Genomic DNA, 12,146 nt, shown 5'->3' on the forward strand with positions numbered 1-12,146 from the left:
TGTGAAAGTGGCTTGCCTTTCTCCAATGCCAAGTTTAGTTCCATCAGGGAGCGGACTTTTCAAAATGCACAGTAAATAGTCACATGTGTTATTATTAAATGAGGCAAATGGGCATTGTAGCATCAAGCAGGCATGTGATTTCTAAAGTGCATTGAAACTAAGAATGCTAATTCCGGTTACAGTATGATAATTATTAATACTGCATCAGCACAAAAGCAAACAGCATTTATTCTCACGTGTGGATTCTGAGATTGCTGACAATTTAGAATGGAACGCTGGGAAAGGAATGCATGCATTCCTTATCAAACACACCACGGGTTTAGCCATGACTTAAAATGGAAGTACATGCTTAAGACTTATCCGTTTTAAAGAGCCTTACGTATTTTCCCTTAATTATGTATTTTCCTTTAGAGTGTTTCTCTTGGACGATGGCAGCCTTAAGATAGAAAACGTGAGCAGGTCAGATGCGGGATCCTACACTTGCATCGCTACGAATCAGTTTGGTGTCGCGAGGAACACCGGCAGCCTGGTGGTCAAAGGTATTCCATCCTCTTCATTTGTGCCTAATGAGCACTGGAGAAATGCATGCATACCCGAGCCTCACGGTGGGCGTCAGACCTGCCTCATGCTGTGCACGGGAAACACTGGATTTCACAGTGTGTTTAAGAGCCGTGTCCATTCTCACTAACGTGTGCTCATCGCCAGCGGGACAGCAGGGCAGTGGGACCGCTTCGGCAGTCGAAATGCTGTCAGTGGGTCGTGGAATTAAAACCCGAATCGAAAGTATCGGAATTTTCACAAGTGCCTCAGTGCAGGGCGGGGCACGGGAAGGGTGGTGGACAGTTTGATAAAGTCAGTGGATATTATTTTTGTTGGTTCAGTTTCCTTTAGACACTCTCATTTCGTATGAAATTTTTACCTGCCTAGAAGGCTGCCAAGTACAGAATCAGTTCATTTATTTACAGAACTCTAGTACGTAACTGGGGAAATGCAGATTCTCTTGCACATATTTTACTAAGCAATGTTTTTCAAGGAGAAAAAAATGAAAATATTAGTGTCCCTATGAGTCATTGTTATATGAACAGATGATATCATACAGTCTGGTCTGATAAGACTGCGTACTCTGTTCTTGAGACTTTTAAACTAGTGTCATTCTAAATGTCCCTATATAAACCACCAAGGGACATAATCAGTGTTACAAGTGGTTATGCCCCATCTTATCCTTTATTGAACCTCGGCTCAGAATGCCAGCATGTTTACTGGAAGGCGTGTCACTTTTAGTATTTCCTGGCCTCCTGGATGATAAAATGACTATCTTGATAAAGTAGTATGAGCAGCTAATTCAGCTGAAATGATTAAATTCGGTAATTGGTGCTTTATCATTATTTCTATTAAAAATAAATGTATTCAATAAAAAAGTAGTTAGCTGCTATACTTAACTACCCTTTAAAATGTCTCAAGGAAAATAAGCACCCACCTTTATCCCTGGGAGATATTTCTGCCAATTTTATCTCATCCATTATGGCGGCAATTGTCTGAAACACTCAGGGAAATGTGACTGATAGACTCGTGTCAAAATCCAACTGGTATGGTGCATTTTGAAAAACTTCACTTCCTTAAGATTGTATTGTTATCAGATTTTTAAGACAGAAATGGACTTAATGTCTCAAGAAATGTGCTGTCGCTATATTTAATGATACGGCGTTTCTCCAGAAATTTTTTGGTAATACCCAGATACTGACAAGTGTGAATGCTTTATGTTTGGAGAAATAACACGTCCATTAAGACAAAAAGAGAGAGAGATTTATCACCTTATTTAAAATTAAGAAGGAACAGGTGGCTTGCATTCATTTTATTTTAGCAAAACTTTAAAATAGGGCGGAGGAGAAAACATATCGCAGTTAGTTTCTTCAAGTACAGACACATCCAGGGGAATTCAAATATGAAATATAAAGGACAGAAGACATCAGGAGTAGAAATGAGTTTTCTCAATGAAAGTCTCTATAGAACTGGACCAATGGTTTGGTTGCTCATATGCAATGATCAGGGTCCTTTCACCAGAGATGAAGAAACAAAAGCAGGCTGAGCTGGTGAATAGTCTCTTCCTCAAATGTTTCTTGAGCCTTTGGCATCATGATGCTGTCCATTAGTAATTATTGGGAGAAAAATAAGACAAGACTCACATAAGCATGAGAAACTCAGGGCCAGGGCTGAGCTTAGGTCCCGAGGCAGCGATCGGACATTCCGATGCACAGACAGCACAGCCCTCTGTTTTGCTAGATGAGTTCCTAGTTCTTAGGATGGAAACACGTTGATCTATATTTGGGATTTTCCATGAAATGCACCGCCATCCCCAGGTACTTTACTCTCTCTACAAGTAAGAAAATAACTACGATTGTTTATTTTATTATTATTATTTTTTTTAAAAAGTACTTACATATTTTTGTTTATTTCTGGTGTTCTTTGCTGGGACTATTGAAACAAAATTATCCCCACCTGCATTCCTTGTCACCTTAATCATTTCCACACTTTCTTATTCTTCTGTAGCACATTTCATCTTTTTACAAACTACCATTCACACATTTGTGTCAATGGTTTCTTTCTCTGTCTTTCCTTTCCTCTAAAAAGAAGCATAATGAAAGCAGGGATATCACAAATCCTAGAACAGTCCTGGGAACTGTATGTGTTCAATAAATAGTTATTAAGTGAAAAGATCTCATCTCACAGCCCTTAGTTCACAAGGATAATTTCCATCCTGACTTCCTTGCTCTAAAACCTGAAAGTTTTCAGTGTTTCAGGGTTTAAGCTTCTTAGACCAATTTGCAATAAATGAGCTTCAGAGGAAAACAATCAGCTTTTACATAAATGCTCTCACTTTCCCACTTTAAGTGTTTGTAGTTGTATATTTCTAATAGACTGAGTGCCCACTCTGCCAGGGGTTTCAAATATGAAGCTCCGTGAAAACCCTGAAGACTTTTTGGGAGAACCAGTGTTCTGGTAGTGTTTTCAGTACGGGCCAGAGGAGGGCTCACACAGAAGCAGGAGGCGTATTCAGTTTGCATGAATACCAGGTCATTTGCATGGGATTACTATGCAAATCCAGGCCTAAGCAAAGACCGTTATCATCACACCCTCTTCATGAGGCTGTGGCTGCAATTCCCGTTCACGGAGGAATGTCAGAGGTATCGCTGCCACAGAATTATTATTATTTTACAACCTACAAAGCCGAAGTTTTAATCTGAGAAATAATTATAATAATAACAACAGCATGCATTGATTCAACCATTTTCTTGACTGTAAGAGTGTAGCCATCTGGTTGTTTGTTAAAAAAGGTTTAGTGTGTGCATGTGTGTGCGTGTGTGTGTGTGTTTACTTATCTATAACGCTCATCTGATTGTCATTACAGAGTCAAATATAATTTTGTTTCTCAACCCAAAATCAGGATATAGTGAGTGACCTTACTGGTAATAGTGTGGTAAGGAGCAAATGAGAAATTTCAGTAAAGCTGATAAAACAATCATCTCTCTTTGAATATCCTTATCAGCCTCAGTCATGCAAGAAATGTTGTTAGATAGCATGTAAAAAGATAGTAGTTACAAGAGTGAGATATTTTCCAGCTTAGTTTTTCAGCTGATAGGGCTTATCTGTGTTAAGAGAATTCTGAAGTTATCGGCACTGTATGTCTATTTCTCTTTCACTCATGCAACAGGAGATGCAGTTTTCCATTCAGACATTGAGAGCGCAATTAGCACCGGCCGTGCCAGGCCTCAGAAGACACCCCGTGTAATTGAGGGACGCGGAGTCCACAGGAAAGAGAGCTTAAGTGTTTTCATTTTGGAGGACTTGGGTTAAAATTACAGTGTGACATACACTAAGAGGTATATGAAAATCACATAAAAGGGGAAATTATTTGATCTGGCATTTGGAAAATTATTAAAAAGCAGAGTAACAGCAGGCTATAAAAATGATCTTGTTTGCAGGCAACATTTGTTTTTGTTTCCCCACTGGAGAAGTTTTGGATGTTCAATTATAGGCCTCATTGCTTCAGCATTATTTTCAACTGAAATGTTGGAACTTGGAAAAGCATATCTAATGTGCAAATTAAGTTTATTGCTGTTCATTTACTTGTTTATTCTTTGTGATAGAGTCTTTATTATACCAGCAGAGAGAGTAGCCTCTCCCTTTTCTCCAGCAGAAAGAGCGTGTGCACTAATAAGATTTCACATTTGCTAAGAGAAATGCCCAGATAGGTAGATAATTGGAGGCTTTGTGTCTTTAAAAGGCAGTTGCAAGGATTTGCGTGTTGAGCCCAGATTTATTGATAAGCCCAGCTGTATGGAATTGACCACAAATACAATTTCCCAGAAATGACGACACATGTTGGAATTCACCCGACATCTTGTAATAGTTGAAAACAGCACGACAGAGAAATCTCCCAGTACTGCTGATGTTTTCCCCAAAATGTGTAATTCTACACCCCAATTTTCTGCAAAGAATGATTTAAAGCATTTTAATAGAGCAAAGACTTTGATTTAAAAAATTAACGAAAACAATTTTATGGTGAAAACACGTATAGTGAATTTTTATACTGGCTAAAAATGAAATTTTCTTTTCCCCTCTAATATTGAAAGTAATACTGAGTGAATTCTTGAGACCTGAATTCCACAATATTGTCAAATAAAATGTGAAAACAAACAAAAAGCATTCATTTGTGAAACAGAATAACGTCAGTGTTATTTTGGTCTTCATAACAATTTAGTTCATAGTCTTTTAAAAATGTAACACATGTCAGTCAGATAAAATTTCCAGGGGTGTTAAGCAGCTGTTTTGTTTGTTTGTTTGTTTGTTTTTAAATTATATATTGTATAACGTAAAAGACAGGTATTAATGCATCATAGGTTTGCACCATTTTTTTTTTTTTTTATTGTTCAAGATAGTCTTTCCTGAACAGATCAAACCTATGACTGGCTAAAGTTCTGTTTTGTTTTGTTTATTCTTAATACACAGAGGGGTGCATAGCTAAGGTTTGTTCCATGGGAAGGAGACCAGACACATGCGTCTGTACCACCTGCCAAGTGGTGTAAAGCACGGGCTGGAATCAGATCACTAGCTCTGTTACTGACGAGCACAAGATCGCGGAGTTTGCTCCCTGTTACTGAGGTCGTCTTCTTTGTTGTTCTCATCATTAACTACCATTTATTGAGTGTGTCCGCTGTCCCAGGCAGTGTGATGGGTGCTTTCTATGCATCGTCTACTGAACAACACTTCAAAGCAGATAATCACTGTCTCCACTTACACAGGGTACACTGAGGCACAGACGGCTAAAACTACTTGCCCAACATCCCTGTGTCAGTATGCGGTAGTACTTTCCTTTTCTTCTTTTTGACCCTCTGGTTCATTTATGTGACAATAACTGCAAGAGACACTTTCACATGACACTGATTAAGTCCAGAGGGATAAAAATATACTTCCAGACATTAGTACTTCCCCATAAATACTTCAGCTTTCATTCCTTAAACAAAGTTTAAAATTTGCTTATACTCTTTTTCCTTTGAGGTAAACTTTATATATCATGAAATAAATCTTAAGTTTACGTTTGGCGCATACCAAACGCGCATACCTGTGTAATGCAAAACCATCCCAAGATATAAGACATTTCCTTCAGAACTCTCCCTCTGACCCTTCTCAATCCATTCCTGCCCCCATCCCACTCATGATTTTTTCCTCCATCCATTTCACATACTTGCAGTCACACAGTACAGACTGCCATCTGTCTTCCATCACTTGGCATAAACCATTAGCTATCCACTTCCTGTTTCTTACTAAAAAGAAACAAAACAAAAATCTAGCCAGCGGTCGGTTCAGTCTGTGCAGTAAAAGCTACCTTGAACTGCACGTGCTTCTGTCTTCAGTTTCCCGTCCAAGCTGTACACACGTGTGCTGAGGACGTGCTTAGGAGTTGGAAGGTCAGCCCTGTGTCCTGGACTCCATTCTGATGCTCAAAGAAATAGTTAGGCTTCTGTGCTCTCACAGACTCTGCTCCTAACCGAGCAAAGTGGTCACTTAGGCTCCAGGACTATGTTTTAGGAATAATGTGTGTCATTACTCTGGAAAAGACCCTCAGACACAAGCTCCACTTCCGGTATGTGGACCCTGAAGACTCCAGGAAGCAAATTCTTTCAGGCCCCAGAGAGGAATGTGGTTGGGGGCAGTGGAGAATGGGGGGAAAAGTCACATGACTCAAACTCACCCCAGTTCCCTCTGCTGGCTTCTACTTTCTCGTCTTGTCTCCCCTCACCCCCGTAAATGTTCTGAAGAAACCAGTCTCCTACGCGTGGAAATAAACTTCCCTAATTCCCTTCCCCATAAAACTACAGAAGGCGTCACCCCATGTTTTACTACAGCCCAGCATCGCTATGGGGAGGGCTGTCGGAGCGAACGCTGCCTGTTTCTGAGCGCTGGAATCATGAAGCCCCAGGTCGTCCTGGCCGACTGTGCGTTACCAGCTCTGAACGAGAGCAGCTGGCACGTAGACGCCACTGAGCAGATCCCACAGTGTGCGCTCTTTTAAATAGATGGCAGGCCCTGCTTTATGGTTTGTTAATAGAGAAGCTCTGGGTTTACTCCACATGGTTACTAGCTGGGACCTTCTAGTGTTTCCTTGCATGATACTTAGACATGTTTTCTCATGTAGACAACTCCAATTTTAGACAGTTGCTTTCTTTAGACTGGCTCTTCCTTCGTTTCCTTTACCCTGGGGTTTAGGGTACTGTTTTAAGATTTGTTCTAAGTCATTTAAATATTGAAGTGGAAGATGAATGGGTAACGGCACATGCAGGTGGACTGGGAGGTACTGGCGATAATTACTTTGTGCGGTGACGTTTGTATATTCAGCCTATGGGGGAATATGTACCAAGAGCCACGCGCAGATTTTAATCTGTCAAACACGTGTCTGAGCAGATAATCTTGCAGTTGGCTAAGGGGACGTAAAACATCCTAGTCTTATACAACTATGTGTACGAAGAGGACGAGAATATTACATAAAATCTAGCGATTCCTCCATTGCTGGCTTGCTTGAGGGAGAGAATCAGACACCGTCGCACCCATCGCCTTGGCTGTCTTCTCTGCGCAAGGTTTATTTCAGAGTTATCAGCTTTCATTTTCCTGTGTCTGCTTTCCCCAGAGTTAGTAATTTTCTTGTTTGGTTTGTTTGCTTAGTTTTCTGTGGACTTGACATTAATTCAGTCCTCAATTTTGCCTCAGTTGCCTCCCCTCAACATAAGCCTGCCCTTATGGGTGGAACCCATGGCCTAAACGCCGTGCGTTTCTCTGTCTGACACACACACGCATTTTGGTAGAATGCACCTTCCATTGGAGTTTTGAGAAAGAATTCAAAAGAGATGCAAGTGGTTTTTTTTTCAAAGATCTTTCACGTTTGAAATATATTCTACGCTTATATTGGATTGATGATTTAGTTGAAAATAGAAGTCTACATTGGCAATCATTATTCCTCAGAAATTTGGAGATGCAACTCTGCTCTGAGAGCAGAAACCATTTTGAGTCCTGATCTGCTGTTTGTGACATCTTCCCTCTCTCTCTCTACAAGTCCTTTTCACTAGTGTCCTGCTATTGCGTGCTGATGTGCAAGTCTGTTTTCAGCCTTTAGACTGAGTATTTGCTGCATTTTATCATCCTGGGGACTCATCCTTCCTAGTCCTGGAAGACTTTTCTGAACCATTTAAATAATTTACTCCATTTCCTCTTCTGATATATTATTATTTAAAAGTGAGATTTCCTAAACTGCTACTCTAGTCTATTTCTATCTGTCTGTCTGTAAGTATGTATATATGAATCTGTCTACTTGTGTGTGGTTTATTATATTTTATATGTTTGGATATAGTTTATATACATGTATATATGTTATAGATAGATGATAGCTAGATGAATGATAGATAATATGTTTATTTCTCTCTCCTAGAATCCATTTTATAGCTTTTCTGCTCTACCTTCTGGGAGATTTTCTCAACTTTAAGACATTCTGTTTAATTTTTGTTTTTGCTATTTTTTAAAATGTTAAGTGTCCTTTTATTTTATCACTGTCCCTTTCTATAATAATTTACTCTTATTTTTCTCTCTCTGAAAATATTGCTGACAGTTTTTCTTTTATCTTTTATTTTTCCTGCATTGTCTCTTCTTTTTTGTCTTAATACCTGTTTTTTAGTAAAAGATGTACAAAGATATTTCATGAATCTTAGTTTTTGCTCCTATTTAAGGGTGGGGTGCCAAAATCTTACGGAAAGCTCTGATCAAGTGTGGGTGGCTTATTGAACTATTGGACTTCACACTAAGATGACCCAGGGGCTTGGATATTTCCTTGGGAAACTCTTAAGGACATTGTATTTAGGACTTTTCTCTTAGGCTCATCAAATCCCCGGGATAACTGCCCCTCATCCCCCATCCGTGGTTTCCTGCCTGGAGAGCAAAGGGCCAGCAGCCAGTGCCCTCAGAGCTTGAGGTTACAAGACATGGATCTCTATTTCTGTCCAAAGTCATACTCATCTTTCTCCAACTGACATCAATCATCATACTGTTCAAGCTATTATCGATATCTTCTACTGGTAGATAGCCTAAATTTTCCAGCTGTACGCACAGTCTATTATTGAATATTAGTAATTTTGGAGAAACTTCTGTCCTGACGAGCTGAAGTAGCTCTAGTACTGCAGCATCACACCACTCCACTATCAACCATGAACACTTTAAGGCATTTTTATAATTTTAAATAAAAACAGAAGTTTGAAGGAAGGAATTATGAGAGGTGTTTACAACATGAGGGACAATTTTTCTGGAGGAAAAAACACACAAAAAACAGATGGGTGAGCCCAACACTTCCCAGTGTTCTTCTCCTCCAGAAACTTACCAGTTCCTGAGCTGTATAAATAAGAAATACAAGAAACCAAACAGAAAGCAGAGAGTTGGTTGTCTCACCGTGCAAGGAAGATGAACATTTGGGCTCATAATAAGCCATATAGAATGAGGCCTGCTGAACAACTCAACCTTGAATTAAGACACCGGAAGGACTATGTCCTAGTAATAAAAACAGAACAAAATTGGCCAGTACTTAAAATGACTGAGATTCAGATTCAATTCATATCAGTTCCTAAGCAGATTTTTTATTTTTCAACTGCCTCTTTGAAAAAGTAAGTCTACCTGGGGAAAATCTAACAAAGTAAAAACATTTATATTCTAATCCACAGTGTCTGGCATTCAATAAAATGTTAGCAGGGTAGCTGGAGCCAGGACCGATGACCAAACCCAGAGAAAAATCAGGCAATAGCAGCAGGTCACAGATGATAGGACTATGGAAGTTATTAAACAAGGGTTTTAAAATATTTGTGATTAATATGTACCAAAAATAGATGACAAGATGAAGAATTTAAGAAGAAAAATGCTATTTATTAAAAGTCATTTGGAAGTCCTAGAACTGCAAAACACAAAAGGTAAAATTAAGAACAAAGTAGATTGATTTAATACCAGATTAGGTATAGCAGAGAAGAGGATCACTAAAGGGGAGGATGTGTGAGTAGAAAATATCCTGACTGCAACTTGGAGAGAAAAATACAATGGCAAAAACATAAAAGAACATACGGGATATGTGAGATGTGGTGAAAGGTTCTCACATATGTAAAAATGTAGTTCCTCAAAGTCTGGAGAGGTGAGAACGAAAATGAGACATGAACAATATTTAAAGAAATATTTGCCATAGATTTAAACAAATGAAAGCAGGCCTCATATTCAGGAAGTGGTCTGAGCCCCAATTTTGATAATTACAAAGGAAAGCTTAAGTAAGCACATAGTAGTGAACCCAAAGGGAAGAAAATCATCCTGATTAAAAAAGATACATTATCTTCAAAAGAACAAGACTGGCAGTTACTATAACAACAGAAACAAGGGAATCCAGAAGACAATGCAATGGCCTTTTCAAAAGGCTGAAAAATAATGCCAGTAACAATTCTATTCCCAGCAAAAATGTCCTCCCAAACGAGGACAAAATAATGATGCTTTTACACAGTTTATCACTTTTAAATCTGCACTATATGCTAATGAATTTTTTACATGTAGAAGGAATATGATCCCAGAATTAAGTATGTAAATGGAAGAAGAAATTAAGAGCAATGAGAAGGGTTATTAATATGCTAATAGGTAGGATAATTTGAAATTCTGAGGAATTAGGAAGAGGACCAAATTTTAAAAAGTGTTTGTTTCTAGTCTTCACAAGTTATCTAGTGAGAGAAAATATCACAGAATTTTGTCACCTGTTTCAAGTGCTATTTATACACTAGTTTTCTTTATGTTGGTATCATAGCAACATTTCCTATAATGGCAGAGACAAATGAAGGCAGAATCACATGTTTGTAAAGAGGGAGAAAAGTTCGGTAATTTTTCTTATACATTTCTCCATCTTTGGAGAGAAGCTGATAACTTTGGAAACAGCAGTAATTATTCTGAACAGTGACACTGGAAGATTGTCACTCACAGATGGAGGTTTCAACTGAGTTGAAGGTACAAAAGAAAGAAACAAAGAAAAAGTGACCCAAAATAACACTTTCTGGATGGTCAGGATAGACCAATTATATATTTGATTGCCATCCCCGTCTTCTAAAAATATTGTTAGGGATTATGGTGTATAATAGTGTGGTTGGCCATTAATACAGGAACAATCCCACTTGTGTTTAAAGAAATCATGCTAAACAATTTTGACAGAAGTTTTGAAATAATTAGTTTTCATGTCTCCTGAGGTGCTCATAACAAAAGATGTGTTCTGGAAACATCATACACTATTAATGATGTGAATTTGAGTAAAGCTATTTATTAAAAGCAGCATATATTTTATTAAACCTTTCCTTATACTTCTTAAGAATAAGATTGTTAGATCGAGTTATTTTCATAAGACTTTTTTCTCACTGAAATAGATTTAAATTGATAAATATTAAAATTCTGTAATTTTATGAACTCTTCATGAATGTCATTTATATTTAGGATAATCTTCTAAAGTGATCAGTCTTCATCATTTTAGAAGCTGAATGGGAAAGGTACCCCTTGTTCTATTTATAAACAGTCACTCCCTCCCATACTTTTCCTTCTGTATCTCTTTTATTATTATTGAAAATTATAAACACAGAAAAGTAGAGAAAATACTATAAGGAACTCTCATGTAGGGTTGGTAATCATCAACTCATATCCAACTTTGTCTCATCTATACCCTTGCCTACTTCCCCAAAGTAGGGAAACCAGTTTTCTTATCTTAAAAAAAAATTACAATCCTAAATTATTTAGAGTTCATATTTAGGTGATTGTCTCATAAACATATATTTGTACATGTATGCTAAAAATCATACACACACACATATACATATGTAGAGGTATGTGTGTGTGTGTGTGTGAATCCTTTTCAACCATGAAAGTAATTTTTACAAACTTTGTTTCTCAGAATCCCTTGTATCTCAAGATGGCTTAAACATGTTCCAAAATCTGGTAAGTGTAGGAAAACTAGAATTAAATAAACTTCATTTTTTAATTTGGAATTCTCAGAGCTTTTAACATGCTAAACTGTACTATGAAACTCTAAAAGCCAGTAAGGTATGAGGAATTAATTACAGTTACCCTTGGAAATCCATCTTTATTTTGTAAAACTTTACTAACCAATAACATTCTACCAGATATGACTTTTTCCTGGATCCAAAGCATTAGAGATTTTCTGACAATATATTTTATATAGCTTGGATTTTCCCTAAATAGAAATTTCAAGTTCAGGTTTCAAAGCTTGAGGCAATATTTCTCAAAGCAGGATACCTGTCTGACTACATCAAAATCAACGGGAGAAGCAATCTATTAAAGAAAAAAGAAAAATCCTTATTCTAGTCGCTGTCCCACCCAGATCTACTGAGTCGGTCTTTCTGGGGGGAGATGAAGAATTCCCATTTTGAACATGTTCTCCAGAAAATTCTTATGCATGCTAAAAATCTTAAAGTACTGGAGTAGAATTTCTACAAATACTTAAGGAATATGCAGGAAAAATAAAATTGTATGAAATGCAAAGGAATAACTATCCCTCTGTTTTGTTTCGAGAGAAAAAAGCTTAAAGACTT

The 12,146-nt window shown here is 37.8% G+C and overlaps 1 protein-coding gene across 1 annotated transcript in view; it reads left to right on the plus strand.

Moving 5' to 3' along the window:
- The window catches only part of CNTN6 (contactin 6), a 249,377-nt gene that overhangs the window by 211,702 nt on the left and 25,529 nt on the right, over positions 1-12,146 (plus strand). Inside the window, 1 exon segment of the mRNA XM_033131532.1 lies at positions 412-539. Coding sequence (XP_032987423.1) covers positions 412-539 — 128 coding nt within the window.

This window comes from Rhinolophus ferrumequinum, chromosome 17, assembly GCF_004115265.2.
Source record: "Rhinolophus ferrumequinum isolate MPI-CBG mRhiFer1 chromosome 17, mRhiFer1_v1.p, whole genome shotgun sequence".
NCBI lineage: Eukaryota > Metazoa > Chordata > Mammalia > Chiroptera > Rhinolophidae > Rhinolophus > Rhinolophus ferrumequinum.